The sequence below is a fragment of the Peromyscus eremicus genome, chromosome 10 (assembly GCF_949786415.1).
Source record: "Peromyscus eremicus chromosome 10, PerEre_H2_v1, whole genome shotgun sequence".
NCBI lineage: Eukaryota > Metazoa > Chordata > Mammalia > Rodentia > Cricetidae > Peromyscus > Peromyscus eremicus.
In genome coordinates this window covers 65,804,534-65,827,262 of record NC_081426.1, presented here as the reverse complement: position 1 = coordinate 65,827,262, position 22,729 = coordinate 65,804,534, and the positions used below count along the sequence as shown (strand labels likewise).

The window sequence follows — 22,729 nt, the reverse complement described above, 5'->3', positions numbered from 1 at the left end:
CTGCCTCCTAAATGGTGGGATTAAAGGCATGCACCACTACATTCAGCTTTTTGTTGTTGCTAGAGATTAGGATTCTACATAACCCTGGCCAGTCTGGAACTTGCTATGTAGATTCAGACTCATAGAGATCCACCTGCCTCTCTCTGCCAACTCCTGGGATAAGAATGTTCCATGAACCAGCCCTAAACAGTTACTTGTTAAAGCTCTTGCATATATTATGTACCTTACAATATAGTCTTAGAAGGTGTCCTTCCTAGCCCACCGAAGAAACTGAGGTATAAAGAGTCTAAGTAATAGCTTCAATTCATCCACTTCATAGGCAGCAGGAGCAACCCCATTTTTATGTTTACCCATAATAGTATCAGAGAGCGTGTCTGCGACTTTGAGTACTTCTCTAGGTCATTTCCTTTTCTAGAATCTGTGGTTACAGAGTAGTTGCTCTTTTACATGAATGTGATCTTCATTTTACCATAGTTGACTGAACACTTCAAGTTTGTGGCTGGGTCAGCTCTTTCCTCCCACGCCACCAGCAAAACTGTAAAACCTCAGGGTTGTTGTTGAGTGAGTGGAGGCTAAGCAGTCACTCGGTGAGCTTTGACAGACATGTGACGTCCTGAGGAGCAACCAGGACCAGCGAGCTGGCTTGCCTGAGAGTGGCCCTTGTCACAATGGGCTGTGTGACCAGCCCAGGGATGACAGCACAGGATTCTGTACATGGTGACCACTTGTCACGATGGGCTGTGTGACCAGCCCAGGGATGACAGCACAGGATTCTGCACATGGTGACCACTTGTCACGATGGGCTGTGTGACCAGCCCAGGGATGACAGCACAGGATTCTGCACATGGTGACCACTTGTCACTATGGGCTGTGTGACCAGCCCAGGGATGACAGCACAGGATTCTGCACATGGTGACCACTGGAGGACAGCTCGATGGGAATTAGCATGACAATCCAGTCCCCTGATCCCACAGGGCTTGACAGGGTGCTGGAGGAAGGGAGTGACGTCAACAGACTGGACTTGGTGAAGGGCCACCATCTGGATGGAGGCTTCTTATTGCTTGTCCTTTCTCTGTCCCCATCTTCTGTCAGCATGGCCTCCATAGATGCTTGTCAGAACAATGAGGAACACCGCTGGAGAGGAAGAGAAACCTGGTTGAGTTTCAGTTACTAGGTTTTGAATCCGAGTTATGAAAGGGAAGAAGTTGAATTGGGAATCTGGGATTGGTTGGGATGTTCTGAAGTAACTGGTTTGCTGAGCAGTCGGAACCACATGTGACCTTTACTGCTGGCACATGTCAGGTCACCCGTAAATGCTCAAAGTTTTAGCTGCCATGTCCACTGTATACCTAACCCCTCCCCCCCCCCTTTTTTTTTGCTTCAGGTGAGTAGCAAAGATGAAGATTTTCTTGACCTCTCTGTTGATGTGGAGCAGAACACCTCCATCACTCACTGTTTGAGGTAACCGCTTATGTTCTGGCTGGGGTTTGAGCTTTTGACCTGGTCAGTGAACACATATAGGAAATCCAATCTCATATTTCTTCAAGATGTAATCTTGCTTTAAACCAATGTATTCTTATTACTTGATATTTCTTCTCCAAGAGATTAAAAGTAAACACACAGAGTCCGGAGAAGGGTCTTATGGAGCAGAGAGAGGATCAGGTGGAAGTAACTAGACACTGTAGTTAAAACTAAAACTGTAATCGTTAATACAGATCTATGTTTTGGCTCTGTGTGTGTGTGTGTGCATGCATCTATGTGCATGTATGCATCTGTCTGTCGGTCTCTAACACATATTCACATAACCAGTTAGTAAATGATACAGATGCCAATCATTACTCATTCTCTAAGGTAAAGTTTTAGGTTGATTTTGTGTGTTTTGAGAACTAGGATGGAATTCTGCATTGTTTTAGTATTCCGTAGAAATCTCTCCTTAGTGTTGAGAGGCAGTAACGAGCCAGAGTTTAACACTATGCACCTAGGATTGCTGTAGATAGAACATATTCACTTGTGTGTTGAAAATGTGTTCAGAGAGGCTGGAGAGATGGCTAAGTAGTTCTGTGGTCACACTGTTCTCCCAGAGGACCTGAATTCAGTTCTCAGCCCCCATATCAGGCAATGCCCAACTGCATGTAATTCCAGCCCTGCGGGGATCCAGTGCTTGTGGCCTCCATAGCTACATCCATTTCTCACTTGAAATCCTCTCCTGGCCAGGAGGTCAGCCAGGTGTCCGAGAGCCCTTTGAATCACTTAGAGCTCTCTCTCCCTGTGAAAGTTGATCTTTAGGAATCCTGTTTCTACCTGTTTTGAGAAACTCAATTTATGTTCTGAGCTTACACACTCTGTTATTCTTATTGCTTGTTAAATAAATCTTTTTAAAGGAAAGAAACTGCTTAGAATTGTTACAAAGACCCCCCACTCCCTTTGATTAAGGAAATAGATGTTTATAATTTTCCTAGGCCTGTCCTAGACACAGGCTACAGGAATGAATGTCAAAAATGACCAAGCTCTAAGGCCTAAAGACCTGTCCACTTCCAGTCAAGTGGGACTACACAGATGACCCTCAGTGCATTGAGGGAATAAGACTGCCCTCGAGAGCGGCTGAGGGTGAAGGTGCTAATGTAGACTGAGAGGTAAGGGGTGGGCTTCCCCAATGTAGAGATGCCACAGGGTGTGGACGTCTTATAGTATTATAACAATACTTTGTTGGTTTGCATTAGTAAGAATCAGGAGACGGGAGCTTGTTGAGAGGGAGTTCTTGGTTCACCTGGAGTATGGTAGGCTGTTTGACTTGGGAGCAGATAGCTTTTGTATTGCCCAGGGGCCTGAGCACTGCCCACTACCCACTTCTCTCCTTTTCATTATCAGCAAGGAGCAAGTAAGGAGAGTTTGGTAGGCTGGCCTTCCTCCAGCTTGGTTCTGTGAAGAGGCTGGGTTCTCAACATTCCTGTAAAAACAGACCGTCTTTGTAGTCCCCCAGAGCTTGATGACTATAGTGAGTGGATGCCCGATGTACCTGGCTGGAAAAAGAGAAAGTTGTCCCAACATTGATCCTTTGAGGTGGGGGGAGGACATTGCCTATTCCCTTGCTTGGTAGAAATTTGCATTTGAAGAGGTACTGCTGCTTTGTGTACCTTGTGGGGGGAGTTCCTGGGCCGTTTGAAGGCAGGTAGCAATAGTAGATGTAGCATTGGAACCCGGCAGATTAAGGGCTGAGTGGAGAACTGAAGCACAGGTTTCCGTTTCCAGGGAGGAATGTGAGTGTCGGTCCAGTTTCCCCAGTAAAGGCAAGGTCGAGGCTGTTGGAAATGGCAAAGCTGGGATGGGGGAGCGTGCAGTATCTCTTCAGTCAGTTACTTTTCTCATTACTGTGATAAGATGTTTGGCAACTGGGAACTGAAGGGGAGAAGAGTTGATTTTTGTCTCACAGTTTGAGGGTACAGTCGATCACAGTGGGGAAGGTGTGGTGGCAGGATCACGGGGCAGCCGGTCACACCGTGTCCTTTTCGATCCATCAGATTCCTAACTGAATGGACACTTCAGACCAGCATTCCTGATAAGTACTCCAGCACTCTATAAAACCCCCAAATTAGATCTTGGCCAGCTCACCTACATCCTTCACCATCGAGGGCTCTGTGACGGCGCCCCAGTTTCCACCCCTTCTGTCGGAAGTACGGGAGATCCACAGGTGGATAACACCAGCAGATCCATTAGCTAGTTTTTGTTGTTGTTGTTGTTTGTTTTGGATTAAGATGGTTGCAGTGTTGCACACCTTTAATTCCAGCACTTGGGAAGTAGAGGCAGGTCAACTTTCATAAATTCAAGGCCAGTCTGGTATACATAGTGAGTCCATAATAACCAGGACTCAAATAGGTAAATGAATAAATGATAAATAGTAATTAAAGTCTTTGAGTTGGGAGAAGGAAGGACAAAGGCGTGGGCCTCCAGGACTCAGTTTGGATTGTATTCATTTTATCTGTGTGTCAGTTAGCTCTTTGACATCCCTGAATTACCATTTTATGCTGCGCTGTTCCCGTCTTTCATTTATTTGAATGACTGTTCAGGACTCAAGCTGAAATCTTGGGATCTGAAGTAAGTGCCCAGCCCTCACCTTCCAGAAGGGCTTTGGGTGACAGACTCCAGAGTAGCCTTATTGAACTTTTGTCCCAGAGACGTGGTATAAGTAACAGTAAAATCCAGAGAGAAGCCACAGATCGACACTGTCATTTGAGCCAAAGGCTCAGACTTCAGACCTCAGCGTCTAGGCAGGGTGAGCAGCCTGTGACTGGGGACTCTAAGAAAGAGGGTGAGCTCCCCCTCCCCCCACCGCCCTCTTGAAAAGCTCAGCAATGCCCTCAGGCAAAGGCTTAGCCTGTGTTCCATTTGTCCTGACTGTCCTTCCAAAGCCTTTCTGGTGTTTTTTTCTCTTCCCCTTGAGTGCCCTTGCCTCTCCCTGCGGCTCTTCACAGAACCCAGACTTGGCCTCTAAGAGCTCAGGTTTAAAAGGACTTTCTCCGCTCTTCCTCTCACCTGAAATCCTCTGGGCCAGGAGGTTGACCAGGTGTCCGAGTGCCCTTTGAATCTCTCTGCACTCTCTCCCTGTGAAAGCTGATCTGTAGGAATCCTGTTTCTACCTGCTTTGAGAAACTAATTTATGTCCTGAGTTTACACACACTGTTACTCTTACTGCTTGTCATGTGCTCTTTTATGTTGCTGACCTTTGTTTTAGGTTTGGTCATTAGGGACATATAGAATTTCCTGGGATGTGACACTCACGGATTTCTTTCTTTTTTTAATTGATTTTTTTTTAGTTAGATTCCAAAGTAATGTGTTTCATTGTGGCATTTTCAGACATAATTTGTTCTTATTTAGTTATCCCCACGGCCCTTGTCACCTCTCCCTGCTCTCTCTTCTTGGTTCCTTCCCTTCTCTCTTCACATGGCCCTTCTGCTTTCACATCACATCTATCTCGTCTCTTCTGTCGCCTCCCTCCTGCCTCCCTTCCGTTAGCGCTCCTTTCAAATCTCTCTCTCTCTCTCTCTCTCTCTCTCTCTCTCTCTCTCTCTTTCTCTCTCTCTCTCTCTCTCTCACACACACACACACACACACACACATACACACACACACACACAGATTCCACATATGGAAAACTTCCCTTTCTGAATCTGGCTTATTTCACTTAACATAGTGATGTCCAGTTCCATTCATTTTTCTGTCCATCATGATTTCATTCTTATTTATGTCAAAATAGAAGTCTATTGTATATATGTACCACTTTTTTTTTTTAATTCGTTCATCTGTCGATAGACATCTAGGATGGTTCTACCTCTTGTGAATTGGGTAGCAATCAGCACGGATGTCCAAGTGTCTCTGTGGTGTTGGGCTGTTTCTGTGCATTGTGAATAAGGTATTGGTTGGCATGGATATATGTGTTATCTCTGAGGTATGCTGACTTAGAAGGCCTCCAAGTAGGAATCCAGTAGTGGTAAGCTGGGTCATATTTTATTTTATTTTATTTTATTTTATTTTATTTTATTTTATTTTATTTTATTTTATTTTATTTTATTTTATTTTATTTTATTTGTTTTATTATTTGTTTTTGAGGACCCTCTATACTAATTTCCATAGTGTATGTCCTTCTTCCGTCCCTCTGTCTGTCTTTCCATTCCCCTCCTTCTTTCTTGTTTCTTTAACATTCAAGTTAGTGGTTCTCACACTTTGGTGCAAGTAGCAGAATCACTTGAGATATTAGCAGAACTAGAGGCATAGAGCATGTTAAGAACCTTGGTGATGCTGGGCTTCTGGTGATTCTGGTACACCAAACACCAAGCTCAGTTCTAACTCATGGGGACCACCAACGCCACTGACACTGCTTGGGATGTCACTAGAAATGTAGTCTTTAGAATCAGAATCTGTATTTTGACCAGATTCCCCAAGTGTTTCATTTGCATGCTAATATCTGGGTGGACTGGAACAGCTGGTCTCCACCCCGGCAGCTCAGTGGGATTTCTGGGTTGGTGGAGTGCAGTTGTGCCTGGATTTTACCTGGAGGGATCTCATGGACTTGACTGATGTGGGAGTGGAAGGTAGAGCTGAGTGTTGATGAGGTTGCTTTTAAAATATGGAGCCCTTGGGGCTGGAGAGATGGCTCAGAGGCTAAGAGCACTGACTGCTCTTCCAGAGGTCCTGAGTTCAATTCCCAGCAACCACATGGCAGCTCACAACCATCTGTAATGAGATCTGGTGCCCTCTTCTGGCATGCATGCATGCATGCATACATACATACATAATAAATAAGTAAATCTTTGAAATATGGAGCACTTGGTTTGGAGAGATGGCTCAGTGGTTAAGAGCACTAGCTGCCCTTGCAGAGGACCTCAGTTCAGTTTGCAGCACCCATGTTAGGTAGCTCATAACCACCTTTTACTGAAACGGGCAGTTTAACAGCCTAGCCATCTTCTAATGCTTAGCTGGTGGGAAAGGGGGAGCAGCGTTCTAGATCCCTGAACAAAGCTTCCCAGCACTAGGGAGCGTGGGTTACAGGTGTGTGTTGACCCCTCATCCCTGGAGAGACGGGCACAGCCTGGCCCTGTCATAACCCATGGCCGCTTGCAGGAGCAGCCACACACACAGTTTACCCCAATGCGCTTCTCCTGCGATGTCATGAAGCTCATCAGAGGCGTTGCCTAAGAAGTTTCTCCTCCCCAGCCCTGAGACAGGGGAGTGGACGTGAGCTCCCACCCTAACCAAGAAGCTATCTCCAATTGACAGCCACGTGCAGAGGAAAAATGGCTTTTCTCCAATGGAGTCTCACTGGATATACAAACTTCTTAAGGGTGGACAACAGAAAACAGCAAACAAAGTCAATGGCATTTTTGTAGATTTTTTTGGCTTATGTTGCTTTGTTTGGACAGGGTTTGTGTTGTTGCTTTTTAATCTTACTGGTCTTTTGCGTGTATATTATGGTTTCTGAGGTTTTTTGTTTGTTTGTTTTTTGAGTATATCTGTATGTCGTATGTGTGTGTTTCTGTACTTTTTTCTTTTTTTTTTAAATTCTGGTTTGTTTGTTTATTTGTCTGTTCGTTTTCTAAAGAAAGAAAGAAGGCGGTGTTGGTGTGGTCTAGGAGGAGACGGGGGAGGGAACATTATGATTAGAATTGTAACATGAATTCTCAATTAAAAAACAAGAATTTTCTAAATCAGTTGGTTCTATTTTATTGACTAGATTAAGATTTTAATTGAGGGCCGGCAAGATGGCTCAGTGGGGAAAGGTGCTTGCTGCCAAGCCTCGAGACCTGAGTTCAAGGTCCAGGTTCCACATGATGGAAGCAGAAAGCCAGTTCCCCAAAGTTGTCCTCTGACCTCCCCATATGCATGCCCACATACATATATACACACATAATGGAAAATAAACATAATAAAAACTTTATTTAAAAAACCATTTTAATTGAAACTATAAAAAGGCTGTACATTAGTTGGGCATGCTAGCTCTCTGTAACATGGGAACACCTTCCCACCCAAGAACAGTTTTTCTTCACTTAACTCAGGCTGGGTATGTCTCCATGAAGCTTTCAAGTTTCTTTATAAAGGCATGCATTTCTTATTAGATTAGTTCCCATGGTGAATCTTAAAATAATGTTTGATTGCTATTACGACCCTTTTTAAAGCAACACAGAGCACTGTGTCCTTCCCCAGCCTTTTCTGTGCATCAGAAATTTTATCCTGAGTTCTGGAGAGATCTCTCTGTTGCCTCCTGCCTATTTTAACGTGGCCTTCGGAAACTTCCCCAACCTTTCTTGCTCACTTTATTATTATTTTGGTCTGGATGTGAGAGAGAGACTCTCCTTATGCATTCCAGGCTGGCCTTGAACTCTTGAACCTCCTGGCCTAAGTGCCCGAGCGCTGCACTGACAGGCAGACAGCACCAAGTTCTAACCACCAGTGTGAACTCACAGAGCTGCTCCACTTCCATTACTGCTGGGCCGGCCCCTCATGGCCTACCTTCTCTGTCCGTCTTTCCAGGTTCACTGTCAAGACAGCACTCACAATTCTTAGTGTGGCTTCTGAGCAGCTGAGCCTGGGGAAGATGGTGGCCTTTTTAAACCGGGCCTTTAAATTAATACAAGTTGGGTAGCCATTATCTAAATGCATGGGACTAGATGGGTTTGGGATGTTGAGACCAGGGTTGCTCAGTCAGGGAGAGCTTCTGGCTGTATTTTTATCCTATCTCCGCCTACAGAGAATGTTTAGTTTTTAAGATGTAAATGTGTTTGGTTCCTTGCTCTTTGCTATGCTTTCCTTGATTGTTCTGATCAAGGAAACGATCGCAAACAAAATTCCACAGCAGTTACTGGTGAGGTCTTCATTCAGCGGCGTTTGAGTCTGATTGCTCACTGAGGACTTGAAATCTGAAGGTTCGTCGTGATTGCCTGTCAAGGGTCTCCTTATCGCCCGACCTCTCCCAAGCCTTTCTCTGTAGAGCTGTTGGAAGCAGCAGCAGCTCTCAGAAACACTGTCTGCCTCTGTCTTTCCTGTGTCCAGGAGCCCCTGAGCTGTAGGGGCCACGCGGGCTTCTTAGTAACACCTGAGGCTGAGCTGCTCCCTGCAGCTGCGACCCTCCCGCACACCCCCATGCTGTGCCTTACATCTGTGTCTCCCTGACACACTTCCTTCTGTGAGAACCTGACGTGGACATTGCCTCTTAGAAAAATACCTTGATTATTCCAGTACACGTTTATTTTCTCTTTTCTCTCTGCTTTCCCCATGGACTTCATTCTTCTATCTGTCTTTGTTCATTCATTCATTCATTCATTCATTCATTCATTCAGCAGGGTCAGGCTGGATATCTACCAGTGAGCAAAATAGACAAGGTCTCTCCCTGCCCTGTTAAGAGTGCTCATTGTGTGGATACAGAGTCTCAGAGTTCAGGGTCCAGCATCTTGTGCATGGAGGTAACCACTGTTCTGAGGTGTTCAGAGGCAGGATAATGGTCGGATCTCAGGACTAGCTGAGAAAACATGAGCCTCAGGTTTGGGTAGAGAACCGGCCTCAAAGGAAGATAAGGACAGTGATAGAGGAAGATAGCCAATGCCCTCTCTGGGATCTGTGCATATGTGTGTGTGTGTGTGCGCGCGCGCGCGCGCGCGTGCAGGGCCTGATTAGTAGGGTCTGGTGCCCAGGGCCTGCAGAGTAGAGGAGACAGGGTCCGATTAGTAGGGTCTGGTGCCCAGGGCCTGTGGTGTGGGAGTTGGACTGTTTCTCCTGAGTGCAGGAGGAAACTTTAGGAGAGGAGATCTTAGGCAGGCGAATCACCTCTAGCGGTTGTGACTAAGCTACATCTGTTTGCTCATTTGCACTTGTCTCTGTATGAGCGTAGTAGTCATTCTCCAAATCCCCAGGACCTAGCACCTATCTGGGAATTTAGCAAATGGATAATGGCTTTCTTTTGATGCGCTCTTTGTAAGTGATAGATCATTAACACCATTTTCTCTTTAGTAAAACCTGATCATTCTGCTGCCCCCCCCCCCACACACACACACCCGGGATGGGGTGTCTGTGAAGAAGGAAGTGTCAACAGGCATTTTCAAAACTGCAGGACAGTATATTCTAGATGTTGTTTTTAGCCTTTTGAAGCCGGCCACAGAAAAAGAATGAAAGGCTGTGACATGTAGAAAGTGAAAGCTCTAAGTAGCAAGCAGAACCTTCTGATGAGATTGTACCAGCACAGCCACAGTGGCCTTTGTTTTAAAAAGGCAGTGGACTAGAGTGCTTATCCTGGGGCGTGTGGGAGAGCAGGGGTGGGTGGAAGGTCATCACTGCTTGTGTGTGTGTCTGTGTGTCTCTGTGTGAGTGTGTGTGAGAGAGAGAGAGCAAGAATGTGTGTGTGTGGGGGGGTGTATGTGTGTGTGTGTGGTGTATGTGTGTAGCTAGAGTTTTCCTGCCTGGCCCACAGTCAGGACAAATCTCTCTCACCTGCCAGTCCCACAGCCGCTCAGACCCAACCAACTAAACATAGAGACTTATATTGGTTACAAACTGTATGGCCGTGGCAGGCTTCTTGCTAACTGTTCTTACAGCTTAAATTAATCCATTTTCACAAATCTATACCCTGACACGCGGCTCATGGCTTACCGGAGTCTTCACATGCTGTTTGTCATCATGGCGGCTGGCAGTGTCTCTCTGACTCAGCCTTCCACTTCCCAGCTTTATTCTCCTTCTTGTCCCGCCTACACATCCTGCCTAGCCAACGGCCAATCAAGTGTTTTATTGACCAATCAGCAACACATTTGCCATACAGAACATCCCACAGCAGTATGTATGTGTTTGTGTGGTGTGTATGTCTATGTGTGTGTGGTGTGTGTGTGTATGTGTGTGTGTGTGTGTTTGTGTGTGTGTATGTGTGTGTGTATGTGTGGTGGGTGTGTGTGTGTGTTTGTGTGTGTGTATGTGTGTGTGTATGTGTGGTGTGTGTGTGTGTTTGTGTGGTGTGTGTGTGTGTTTGTGTGGTGTGTGTATGTGTGTGTGTGGTGTGTGTCTGTGTGGTGTATGTGTGTGTGTGTGTGTGTGTGTGTGGTGTATGTGTGTGTGTTTGTGTGTGTATATGTGTGTATGTGTGTGTGTGGTGTGTCTGTGGTGTGTGTGTGTGTGTGTGTGTGTGTGTGTGTGTGTGTGTGTCTTATGTAGCCCAGGCTGGCCTTGGACTCACTAGGTGGTGGGTGACCTGGAACCCTGATCCATCTGCTTCTACCTCCCTAGTGTAAAGATTATAGGAGTGCAGCATACCCAGTTTATACAGCTCTACGGATGGAACCCAGGGCCTCTGGCATGTGCCAGGCAAGAACTCCACCACTGAGCTATATACCCCTGGACCCTTCTTAGGGTTCTCTTAGCTGAAAGTCAGGACAGTTGTGTATCGTTCTGATCTTTGAAACATGGAACCTCCGAGATGCCGTTTTTAAGTTACTATAGAAAAATACCACTTTGGATTTTATGATTGCCTTTTTGGGACATCAGGGTCTAAGAGTAGGCTTTTGCTATCGATGGTTTTTATCTAACTTACAGATATTGTTATTATTAAATACTGACTTTCCCCCCTCCCGAGTCTGTTAGAAACTCTAGTTTGTATCTGTCTGCGTATCCTTCAATAAAATTTTGTTTCGTTTTTGTTTGGGGACAGGGACCGCTTTTGAACTCACAGTGCAGCTTGGGCTGGCTTTAAACTCCCCACCCTCCTGCCTTAGCCGCCTGAGTGCTGGAGCTAGAGGTGTGTGCCAACACGTCTGGCTTAGAGCAAGCTGTGTTTGCAGACCTCTCGTGGAGAAGCCGGAGTCCGTCCCATAGACGTATTCTAATGGCGGAGCGGTCCCAGCCTTCAGAAGGCTTTTTGTGATTACTGTTTTCTCCACTTTCACTGGGAAATTACCCTTCAGGTAATGGAGGGGTGTCAATGTGGTGTATTAAGTATGTCTGGGCTTTTTTTTAAGAGGTGAAAATATTTTTCTCTACAGAGACTTCAGCAACACAGAAACGCTGTGTAGTGAACAAAAATATTATTGTGAAACTTGCTGCAGCAAACAGGAGGCTCAGAAGAGGTGCGTGAGGGGCTAAGGGGGGGCGGGCCGGGAGGGCTAGGGGGAGGGACTAAGTGGGGGTCGGGTGGGGAGGGTTAGGGGGAGGGACTAAGTGGGGGTCGGGTGGGGAGGGTTAGGGGGAGGGGCTAAGGGAGCGGGTGGGGAGGGCTAGGGGGAGGGGCTAAGGGAGGGGGAGGGTCTAAGGGGTCGGGTGGGGAGGGTTAGGGGGAGGGGCTAAGGGAGCGGGTGGGGAGGGTTATGGGGGTGGCTCCCGGCCGGAGGGCTCCGTGGGTCTGGGATCTCAGCTTCACAGAGCCTGGGAGTCAGGAACCTTCCTCATCGGGGAAACCTGGAGAGGAGCGCTGTCCTGGGGAAGCTGCCGTTTGTCTGTTTGCCCGTTCTTTGAACCCTCACCAAAGACCAAGTGTTACCGTGTGCCAGCTCCTGTGCTGGCACGCAAGAGGGGCTCCGATGTACTCACTAGGCCCTTAGGATTAAAGATAAAAATATAAGGTGCTTTGCATCATGCATAACACACAGTGTACACAGCATTGCTGCTTTGGGCTAGACCTTGGCTCTCTTATTTACAGCCAGAGATTTAAAAATAATCTGTTGTGTGAGGCAAGGACACTTCAGTTGGAGGAACCTGTGTTAAGAAAGTCAGAAAGCCAGGGATACACAAAGAAACACTGTCTCAAAAATACAAAAAAAACAAACCAAAACAAAAATCCATCTTTTTTTTTTTAACCAGTACCCACCAGCTACAGCTCTTGGACATTCTGAACTAATTAGTTGGTCCCCGTTATCTTATCCCAGAAGCCAAGAAACTTGAAAGTTTAATCTTTCTGTGAACGCCTACTTGGGATAAGTTTACCTTGTTTGTTTTAGAGATTTCAAGGTAGCTCATAGATACTCAATGGTGCCTAGCCCCTTCACCCTCCACATTACCTAGGCATATCTTTCCTCATGGCATCAGCGTAGAAGGCCAACCCCTGTAACAGGCAGCCAGTATTCTATGTTAGTGGACATGGACTCTGCCTCAGGCAGCCTGGGTATCTGTGTGGTGTGAAGGTATTTTCTGTTCAACCTTGGAGGTTTCATGTATTGAAATGACATATGCTCCAGGGAAATATGCAGGTTTCATATAATTATTGTTTTTCTACTAATTTATTTTTACGAGGCAGGCAGGGTCTGACTGTGTGGCCCAGGCTGGTCTAGAACATGCCCGCTTCCTATCTCCACCTCCCTCCAAGCATTGGGATTATAAGGCCTGTGCCATCATGTCAGTCTCTAGTGATGCTTTTATTTTATTTTTGTGAAGAGAGCTTTTTACCTTAGTAGATACCTCAATAAATATCCTCTTAGAATCAGTTCCTTTCAAACAATACATACTAAACTGTGCACAGGTCCACGGCGTTTGTCACGGCTAATTCAGCACATTCATCAGTGCGGGTAGAGGTGTGGGTTGCCAGAGAAGAACTGGGTGCTTTTCTCACTTTCTCTCACATGTTATCTACCCAAGCTGTTACTGTGTGACAGTTTACCCAGGAATGTTAATTCATGGTCAGGTAGTAGGGGGAAGAACTGTTTATGTAAGGTTGGGACCAGAACAGTTCCTCCAGGGCAGTATTTCTCAAAACCTTCAATGCACTGTTCCATGTGGAGGCTTCAACATGGGAAGAAGCCTTGTTCAAACTTGACCATACCCTCCCACCCCCCACTTTACTAATGTAACCAGGACCCTGGAGTTTAGTCTGTGAAAATGGCCCTTAGGTAACACCTGCACTTTATAAACACTGAGGGTGAGAACCATAGTAGGGGACCCATGTGGCATGAAATCACAGAGTGAGGAGTGGGCATGGACCTGGCACCCGTGGTGTCTGATGCCCAGGTATGTGCCAGGAACTTCCTTCTGCTGGTCCTTAGCACCTGAAGTTCTGTCTGGATCATTTTTGCCTGCTCCTTTTCCCAGCTTCCTTTTCTTAATTTCTCAGCCCTCCTGTCCCTGTCCACGTACTAGGGAGTGGACTGTCCACATACATTCTATTCTGCAGGCAGAAGCACAGTGAGAGAATGTCTGCCATGATAACCACGTGGTTGTGCTTTCCTCCTACTTGGGCTAGCCAAGGATGCAGGATGTACTAGTCTCCGTAGACAAGCACACCTTTCTGCTAGTGAGAAGTCTGGATACTTGCCGGACGCCCCCCCCCCCCCCCCCCGCTCTTGTTTGTATAGGCAATGGTGTGTTTTCTTCCTCTAATGGGCATTGGCCAGAAATGGTTTTCCCTTTCTCGCTTTCTTAGGATGAGGGTAAAAAAGCTGCCCATGATTCTGGCCCTGCACCTAAAGAGGTTCAAGTACATGGAGCAGCTGCACAGGTACACCAAGCTGTCTTACCGGGTGGTCTTCCCTCTGGAGCTCCGGCTCTTCAACACCTCCAGCGATGCTGTGAACCTGGACCGCATGTACGACCTGGTGGCTGTCGTTGTTCACTGTGGAAGGTAAAGGTGGGCTGGGAGGCAAGTTTCTGTGATCAACAGAGGGCTTATCTCTTCATCAGGATAGACCCAGCTACACCCTTACGAGACTACAATAGTACTTCTGGAAGTGCCAATCAAATTCTTACTGATCACTTCCAAATATACAGAAATGCTTAATGTGGAGGTGAACCCTAGAAATACAATGTTGCCTGACTTCATCATGTGGTCATCATCAAGGGTACTTAGCACAAGCTAAGACTAGGTGATATAATAGTACAGCACTGTAGCTGGAGTATTCCTATGTCTACCCAGCTCCTGCAGCCGCTCAGACCCAGTTAAACACACAGAGACTTATATTACTTATAAACTGTATGGCCATGGCAGGCTTCTTGCTATCTGTTCTTATATCTTAAATTAACTCATTTCTATTAATCTATAAGTTGCCACATGGCTCGTGGCTTACCAGTATCTTAACATCTGCTTCTCATCGTGGTGGCTGGCTACGTCTCTCCGCCTCAGCCTCCCACTTCCCACCATTCTCTTCTCTCCTTGTCCCGCTTATACTTCCTGCCTGGCTACTGGCCAATCAGCATTTTATTTATCAATCAATCAGAGCAACACATTTTCACAGCATACAGAACATCCCACAGCACAGCACCACTGACCTATGTCAATGTCATTAAGAAAAAGACATGTCAGTATGTAGCACCTGGCTGTTCATAATCATACCTATAAAGACACATGAAATAACATGAGAACAATGATAATCCAAATGTTCTATCATTCAGGGAAGTAATTTCATCTCCTTTGGATAGAAATGATGCAGACGATGAGTTTAAAATAACATGGTAAAATAAATGCTTATGCTATTACGGTTTTATTTATATATTTTAAAGATTTATTTATTTATTTATTTGTTTTGGTTTTTTGAGACAGGGTTTCTCTGTGTAGCTTTGCGCCTTTCCTGGAACTCACTTGGTAGCCCAGGCTGGCCTCGAACTCACAGAGATCCTCCTGGCTCTGCCTCCTGAGTGCTGGAATTAAAGGCGTGCGCCACCACCGCCCGGCTAGATTTATTTTTATTTTAATTATTATAGTTGTGTGTCTGCATGTGGGTGTATGCATGTGAGTGCAGGTGCCTGCAGAGACCAAATGGGTCCTCTGGAGGTGGAGCTACAGATGTTTGTAAGTCACTTCACATGGGTGCTGGGAACCGAACTAGGTGCTCTTGACTTTTGAGCCGTCTCTACAACCCCAGATTTTATGTTTGGAAAAGCTACATATAGCAAATGTCTCTTCCTCTCTGCCTGGTTTGGAGACTGTAAACACACCTTCCCTAAGATGACACTGTCACCATGTCAGGAATGGGCGGCTTCACCTTTTCACCCAGCCATGGGGAGGACCGCATCAGACCGTGACTTCACATCTGACACACCCCATTTCTGTCCTGAGTATGCCTCTTCAGATCGCTAGATATTTTCTTCTCAGTAAGTTTTATTTATCGGATAGTTGTGATTCAACTTTGTGCTCCACTGAACAGTTCTAATGGTTATTTATCTAAAGAGCATAGGGCTCCCTTGATCGAAACCCAGCCGTGAGCACAGGGGACCCCACAGTGGGTTGGAGTAAAGATCGTGGGCAGGCAGGGCCTGGGGATGGGTGGGAATCATGGGAGGGGATGAGGGAGTGGACAAGTGAGGAGTTTCAGGGAGGCTGGGCAAGGAGGAAGTAGAGGTACTGATGCACAGGGTACCTGAACACTTTGAGTTTGGCTTTCTGTTGGGGACCCATTCTGTCCTCAGGAAGACCATTGAGGTCAAGGCATCAACCCATTTAGCAGATCCCTGGGGAGGCCAGACTCTGGAATCATCAGTTTCTTTAATGGGGATACAAGGTCTCAGCAGCCCTGGCCACAAGGGACAGTGAGTACCAATTCTCACATGTTACAAACAGCTGTTTCCATTTCCCTGTAGAGGCAGTCCATTCCTTTATATAGGATGGGGCTGACGTGTGTAGGGAGTGGATGGCTTCTTGGGGTTTGAACTCTTATTTCTTGGGTTCCGTGTCAGGATCTGAACATATGAACCAATCAGAAGAGTGAATACAACACACACCATGGTTCTTGCCCTTGCCGGGTTTAGAGTCTGGTGGGAAAGATGGATAATGGGCAAGTCCACACAGTGGCCTGTGTTTTTGGTTTTTACTTGTTTACTCTTTCGGGGGCATGCCACCCAGCTCCCAAATAATCATGGAGGCTTATTCCTAATTATGAATGCCCAGCTTTAGCTTGGCTTGCTTCTTGCCAGCTTTTCTTAACCTAAATTATCCCGTCTACCTTTTGCCTCTAGGCCTGTTCCTTTTCTCTTACTTCTGTAAATCTTACTCATACTCTGTGGCTTGCTGTGTAGCTGGGTGGCTGGCCCCTGGAGTCCTCCTCCTCCTCCTCTGACTACTTCTTTCTACCTCTTCTCCCAGATTTCTCCTTCTATTAATTCCCTCTGCCTGCCAGCCCCGTCTATCCTTTCTCCTGCCTCGCTGTTGCTCGTTCAGGTCTTTATTAGACCATCAGGTGTTTTAGACAGGCACAGTAACACAGCTTCACAGAGTTAAACAAACGCAACATAAACAAAAGTAACACACCTTGAAATAATATTCCCCAACACGCCTGCATCACCAAAACTTAGCCTCTGCTTGGTAATGTAGGATGCTGGTTGGTGCTCTGAGTTGGAAGCAGGAAGAGGAAAGAGAAGGGGATGAAGGATGCTGGTTTCAGGATGCTGGCCAGGGCAGGGCTGTCTGTGGAGGTTGAGTGGGTGGAATGGGCCATGGTTACTAATGTAGAAGAGGCCCTTTTCATCCAGAGTTAGAAGTGATGCAGGGGCCACGCACAGGTGGACAGGTGGTAGAGACAGGAACTCGGCAGGCTGGAAGCTCAGGAGAGAGAAGAGGTTGGGTGGGAGAGATGGGGACTGAGCGTGTGCAGTGTCTTATGTGTAAAGAAAGTAAATGAGGGGTGGGGAGGGGGCTTACGCATAAAGCACATGCCTCACAAGCCCGAGGACCAGAGTTCAGATGTCTGGAAACAAGGTAAAAAGCCGGGTGAGTGTGACAGCCTGCCCATCATCCCACGGTTTGGGAGCTAGAAACAGGGAATTCCCTAAGCAAGAGAGCTATCCAGAATACCCAACTGATGAAGACACCACATCAACCTCTAGCTTACACACACATATGCACGCACATGTGTGTGCTCACACTCATGCATGTACTACCCTCCCCCCACAGTAAGTGATGAGGGGAAAAGAATTCAGCTTTTCAATTTTAGTAGTATGTATATTAAGAAACAATTCTAGATTTAGGTTTGAAGTCTCCATTTTATATAAATATAAATGCAACTATGTAGTTACACTCCCCCCTCCCCATCGCTTTTCATAGTGTGTAGTATATAGAGGTGTGCATCCCAGAGCATGGAATAATGCATTGTAACATATTCTGAAACTTAAATTAGATCATGCCTCTGCTAAGAATTCCCTGGCATCTTCCTGGTGTGCTCAGGAAAAAGACAGAGATCTTAGCTACTGTGCTGTGGTGCAGGGAAGGTCTGTCCCTTTGACCCTTTGTCCCCTTTGTCCTCCCCTGGGGTTTCTTGGCCCCAGCTGTTCCGACTTCTGAATTGATTGGCGTATATTTGCTTTCTACTCAGCTGAAACATCCATCATACAGTCACATGACTTCTCTCCCCGACCCGTTTCTTTCAAGCATCACACATTTCAAGAGCTCTCCTTTCGTCGCTGTTTATCAACATGACTTTCCCAGCACCCTGCTTTGACTCTCCCATGTGCTAATGTGGTTGGTTTATTTATAGCCAGTGGGACCCCCACACCAGGCACTTCTCACTTTTGTACTTTTATAACAAAGTACTCATCCGAGTAAGTTTTATATAACATGGGTCATTTGGCTCATCGTTTTTTGGTTTTTTTTTTTTTTTTTTTTTTTTTTTTTTTTTTAAGTAGGTAAATTCAGGTCCCAAAACTACATCTAGATTATTACATCAGGGCATGGAGGAAGACAGTATGTGGGAAAAGTGTGCAAGAAAGGGGAAAGGGGTTTGATCCCTATAACAAGTGCACTCTCATGGGGGCAGAGGACCAAAAATTAAATGAATAACTCATAGACTTTGGGATTCACACTCAACCTGTAACACCAAGTCCCAAGAGAAGGGGGAGGTAATTTGTCTTGCTCACTGTTTTTCTGGCATGTAGTAGGTGTACAGTAATTCCCAGTGTTAACTGAATCTGAATGCATGCTTTCCCCATTGGGCCTCTGTACTGCAACGCCTTCCCCATGCACCCAGGTACTCTGCCAAAATTGTGCACTTGGACAAAAACTAGTCTGCAGTTCTTTTAATTTGGAAACAACATCTCTCTGTGGTGCCCAGGCTGGATTTGACTTCCTGCCTCAGCCTCTGATTGCCGGTGGGCTGGCTATACTTGGTGACATTAGATTTTTGCATTGACAATTGGAGGGTTATAAAGAAGGACTGGTTTACCTGGTGACTCTCGCTCCTTCATTCTTTTCCAGTGGTCCTAACCGTGGACATTACATCACCATTGTGAAAAGTCATGGCTTCTGGCTGTTGTTCGATGACGACATTGTAGAGGTGGGTATGTAGGTTGCTCTCCCATGGGCATAGGGTGGAGAAGGGATTTGGGGTGGGCAACTGTTGTTAATGGTACCTAAAATAGACCTGCCTTCCAGTAGTAAAGAAATATTTAGATTGCATCCATGTACTTCATGTATTTTTTTTTTTTTTTTTTTTTTGTAAAGGAATATTATAAATTCTACCCTCAAAGGTGGAATCTGTTTTAGCCCTCGAGGGTAGCTGTGTTAGTGGAATGGGCACTAAAGGAAAGGAGCTCTGATGAACTGGAAGAGCTGAGGTTATTCACAGACCCCTCGGATTACTATCTGGAAGACAGACTTCCTAAGTTTCTCCAAGGACATCTATGTACAGTTATGGTTAGATGAAAGGGTTGGGTTTTCTCCTGCGGGAGTTTGCATCTGCCACATCTATAGAATGAACCATTTGCCCTCAAAGGTTCCTAATTACCTTTTTACACCAACTCATGTTTCTTACATTTTAGATTCTGTGTTCCCAGGAGTCATAGGAAATAATTACATTATTTTTTTTCCCTTCATTGCAGAAAATAGATGCTCAAGCTATTGAAGAATTCTATGGCCTGACATCAGATATATCAAAAAATTCAGAATCTGGATATATTTTATTCTATCAATCAAGAGAATAACTTAGCGGAGCGTGGGACTAATTCAAGCGGGGAAATACTCAAAGCACTACAGCCTTGTTTCTCTGCAGACCTTTCTCCTACCCCCACAACCCACTGACATTATCACTGATGCCCACTGGTCTGGCAGTGTTCAACTTCCTTCCTTTGTGTTTTTATAAGCAGCACTACTCCTGGGTTTGTCCTGGTCTGAGGTGGAGTTAACGGCAGTCAGATTCTAGTCAGATTTAGATGAATAACTGTTGCTAATTTGAAGATTGAGGTGAATGTTATGCAGCTTGTCCTGTCTGGCTAAGTCAGGGTGACATTTCCTGTAAATGTCACAGCCCATTCTGAGTGTTTGTTAAGCTTCCTGAATGGTTTCCGGGGTCTCTTTTCCATGCATTCCTTTGACATGTCCCTGGAAGCATTGCTCCCCATTGTTAGCGTTCCTGCCTCTTCTGATGGAGGAGATAGATCTTCTCCCGGTAAGGCTGCAGCCATAGCTTTAAGTTTGTGCAAGTGAAAATGTTTAAAAGTGAGTGGCATCGATGCTGACATCATCCTCCGCCTTGGAACAGGGTGAAGCCAGGCTGCTGATGGTGGCCAGTGTTTGCGCCCAACTGTGCTTACCTAGCTGGTAGAATCCCAGGGGCTAAGACTGTGGAGCTCAGGGCAGGCGAAGCCAGGAGAAAGATGTTTTTGTGGATAGTGAAAAGTTCCTTATCTTTCTGCCAAAAGCCGAATTTCAGGAAAACAATGCGATGCTGTTCCTTTTCAGTGACAGTTTTCTTCTGTTGGGTCCTGTAGCTGTCTTCTCCTCGTATCTGGCACTGCTAAGCTTTTCAAGCTGGCTTTCCAATCCTGCTGATGTTTTGCAGTCAGTGGCATCAGGGCTGAGATACCAGTTGGCTGCCTCTGGCACATCTCTCTCTCTGGCCAGTGAATACCAACATCCTTCCTAGACCAGGAAGATGAATCAACAACTCTGTTTGCCTTGATGACCATCAGCAGATTGTACAGCTTCATTTAAAAAAAAAAAAATCAGTCTGTTTACGGGGGCACTGGTGAGTTCCAGGGCTAAAACAAAACTCTCCCTGAAGGGAATGCTGGAGTTAGTGGAGTGTGAGATGGGTCACAGGAAGTGTTAAGGGGTGGGTGAAAGGATGAACAAGATGGCTGCTGTTTCTCTGGCTCAGATTTCTAGAATGCTTGACAAGACAGTGTCCTGGGAGAACCTCATCTCACATTTTCCCTTTCGTTATGTGTGTATTTATTAGAGAATTTGAATATTGGTACCTTTTCTTAAAAGGGTTGATTTGGTGTTTTACTGTTGAGTTAATCTTAGTTTTCCTACAAATACTATGAGTCATAGATCTTGGGTTCCTTTGGGACGTCAGTTGACTTCCATACACTAGAATATACTGTGAATGTGTTACGTTGTGACCTAATACATCAGCGAATGAACATGCAAACTCTTGGCATAATGTGAACCACAACTGTAATTGAAAAGCGTCAGTGGCCATTTTGCAACATGAATGAAGAGGATAGCACTTTATCTAGGTGAAAACTGGACTTCTTATTTTTTTTGGAATATCTTGAACTGTTTATGGCTCAGAACTTAAGCATGCCAACACTTCATTTGTTCATGCTTGAAGGAGGATGTCTCACTCTTCACAGGAGAAGACGGAACAGGGTTATTTCATGTTATTGTCTTATGCAAGTGGCGGAAATGGACCTTGTTTTGGTTAGAGGCAAATGCATATTTATAAATATTGTGTCTTTTTCCCCCCTCCATGAAGCATATTTATTAATCACTTACCTTGGAGGTGAACCTTTATTCTTTAAAGAGAGGCACTTTCTAAATGAAAGTGATTGATGGAGGGAAATGTTTGTACCACATATAGCCCATATATTTGACTGTGGGTTACAAAGGTTAAGAAAATGGTTACTGGTTTCTAACCTACTTAGAACTGATCATAGAACAAAAATTATTAAAATTATCTTTGAAACAACTCTTGAAGCTAATTTATTAGACAAAAAAAAAAATTTTCAATTGGAAGCCCAAAGTGCTATTATAAAGTTCAGCACACTTTTCTTTTCTTTTTTTCCTTTGGTGAGCGTGTAAAGTTTCCCCCAGTAGTGTAGCCAAAGTCATTGCTTTTAACAGAGAAAGCGAGTTAAAATTCAGTATTCATGAAGAAGTTTTTGGAACGGAAAGAGATAAGCATGGAGACTACTCTACTGACCTTCAGCTGGTTGTGGTGCAGGGAAAAAAGATCGCAGAAGACCAAATACAAATCTCTATCCACATGCCGTCGGTTTTTAAACCATAGGACCATCTGGTAACTACTCACCTCTTTTCCAGTCAAGGAAACAACCTGAGGCAGCTCTCTTCCACCCCCATCGTTTTTCTTGTCCTAGAGAAATCATGTTCTCACTTGCCGTCCCTGGTTCTAGCATGAACAACAGTGATGGTAGGACATGTGAGACCACTCCAAGGTCACCTCCAAGGTCACGGCAGCGATAGCACAAAGACCCAGCAACAGCCCCCCAGATGGGGCTTTGCGTGTTTTCTCCAGCAGGAGTGAGGAAGCCTGCTGCATTCTCAAATTGCTGGGTATTTAAAAAGAAATTACAGTGTCTTTGAAGAGACTTTAAAACTTTTTTTAAAAAAAAATGAAATGTTTGTTTTATTGGTTACTTGCTAGTTTAACATCTAGATTATGGTACAGTATGCTAAAATCTTTTGTTTCAAGGCAAAATTTAGTGAAATGGTGACATGTACAGTGCCGTTCCATTGATGTGTTTTTCCATTCCAAGCCATCATAAGGTAGACTGGCTGGAAGAAAGCCAGAGATACTACAATCAGGGTGTCGGTCTGAATAGGAAGCCATCCCCATGTGGTCTAACGTCCTGGTTATATTTTAGACTTAACGTAAAATGGAACATGACAGAAATGGTCCCTGTGTGTTTGTTTTCATGGGTACCCTTAATCTCATGGGCATGTCTAACTCGAAAGTGTTCTAACTGGCGCTTAAGGCTTATTTTAGATACTGGAGTGTAGCTTTATTATGGATGGATTTTATCTTTTAAACATTTCATTTTGATCAATTTTGTATATTCATGTGTATTAAAATGTCGTGCACTAAATGCTCTCTCCTGGTTTGCTGTTACCTGGTCAAGGGATTGGCCAGCACCATTGTGATTAGCCCATGCAAATGGCATGGGCCAGAGAAAATTATTGCCTATTTTTCTGCCTAATTAAATTTCTGTTTTCTAGTATTACATTAACTTATTTTTGGCTCCTATTTCTGTAACCAAAATAGTTACTGTATGTGTGTGACATTCACTTGATTTTGTTGCTTTAAAAAAAAAAAAAAAGCTTGTAGTTTCTATT

At 45.2% G+C, this 22,729-nt stretch overlaps 1 protein-coding gene across 1 annotated transcript in view; it reads left to right on the top strand.

Annotated features, from left to right (window-relative positions):
* Usp46 (ubiquitin specific peptidase 46) overlaps window positions 1-22,482 on the top strand; it is a 75,681-nt gene extending 53,199 nt beyond the window's left edge. Inside the window, exons 5-9 of the mRNA XM_059276010.1 lie at window positions 1,385-1,461; window positions 11,508-11,591; window positions 13,874-14,071; window positions 18,629-18,707; window positions 19,252-22,482. Coding sequence (XP_059131993.1) covers window positions 1,385-1,461; window positions 11,508-11,591; window positions 13,874-14,071; window positions 18,629-18,707; window positions 19,252-19,353 — 540 coding nt within the window. The 3' untranslated portion in view covers window positions 19,354-22,482. The remainder of the gene's footprint in view (window positions 1-1,384; window positions 1,462-11,507; window positions 11,592-13,873; window positions 14,072-18,628; window positions 18,708-19,251) is intronic.
* The last annotated feature ends 247 nt before the right edge of the window (window positions 22,483-22,729 follow it).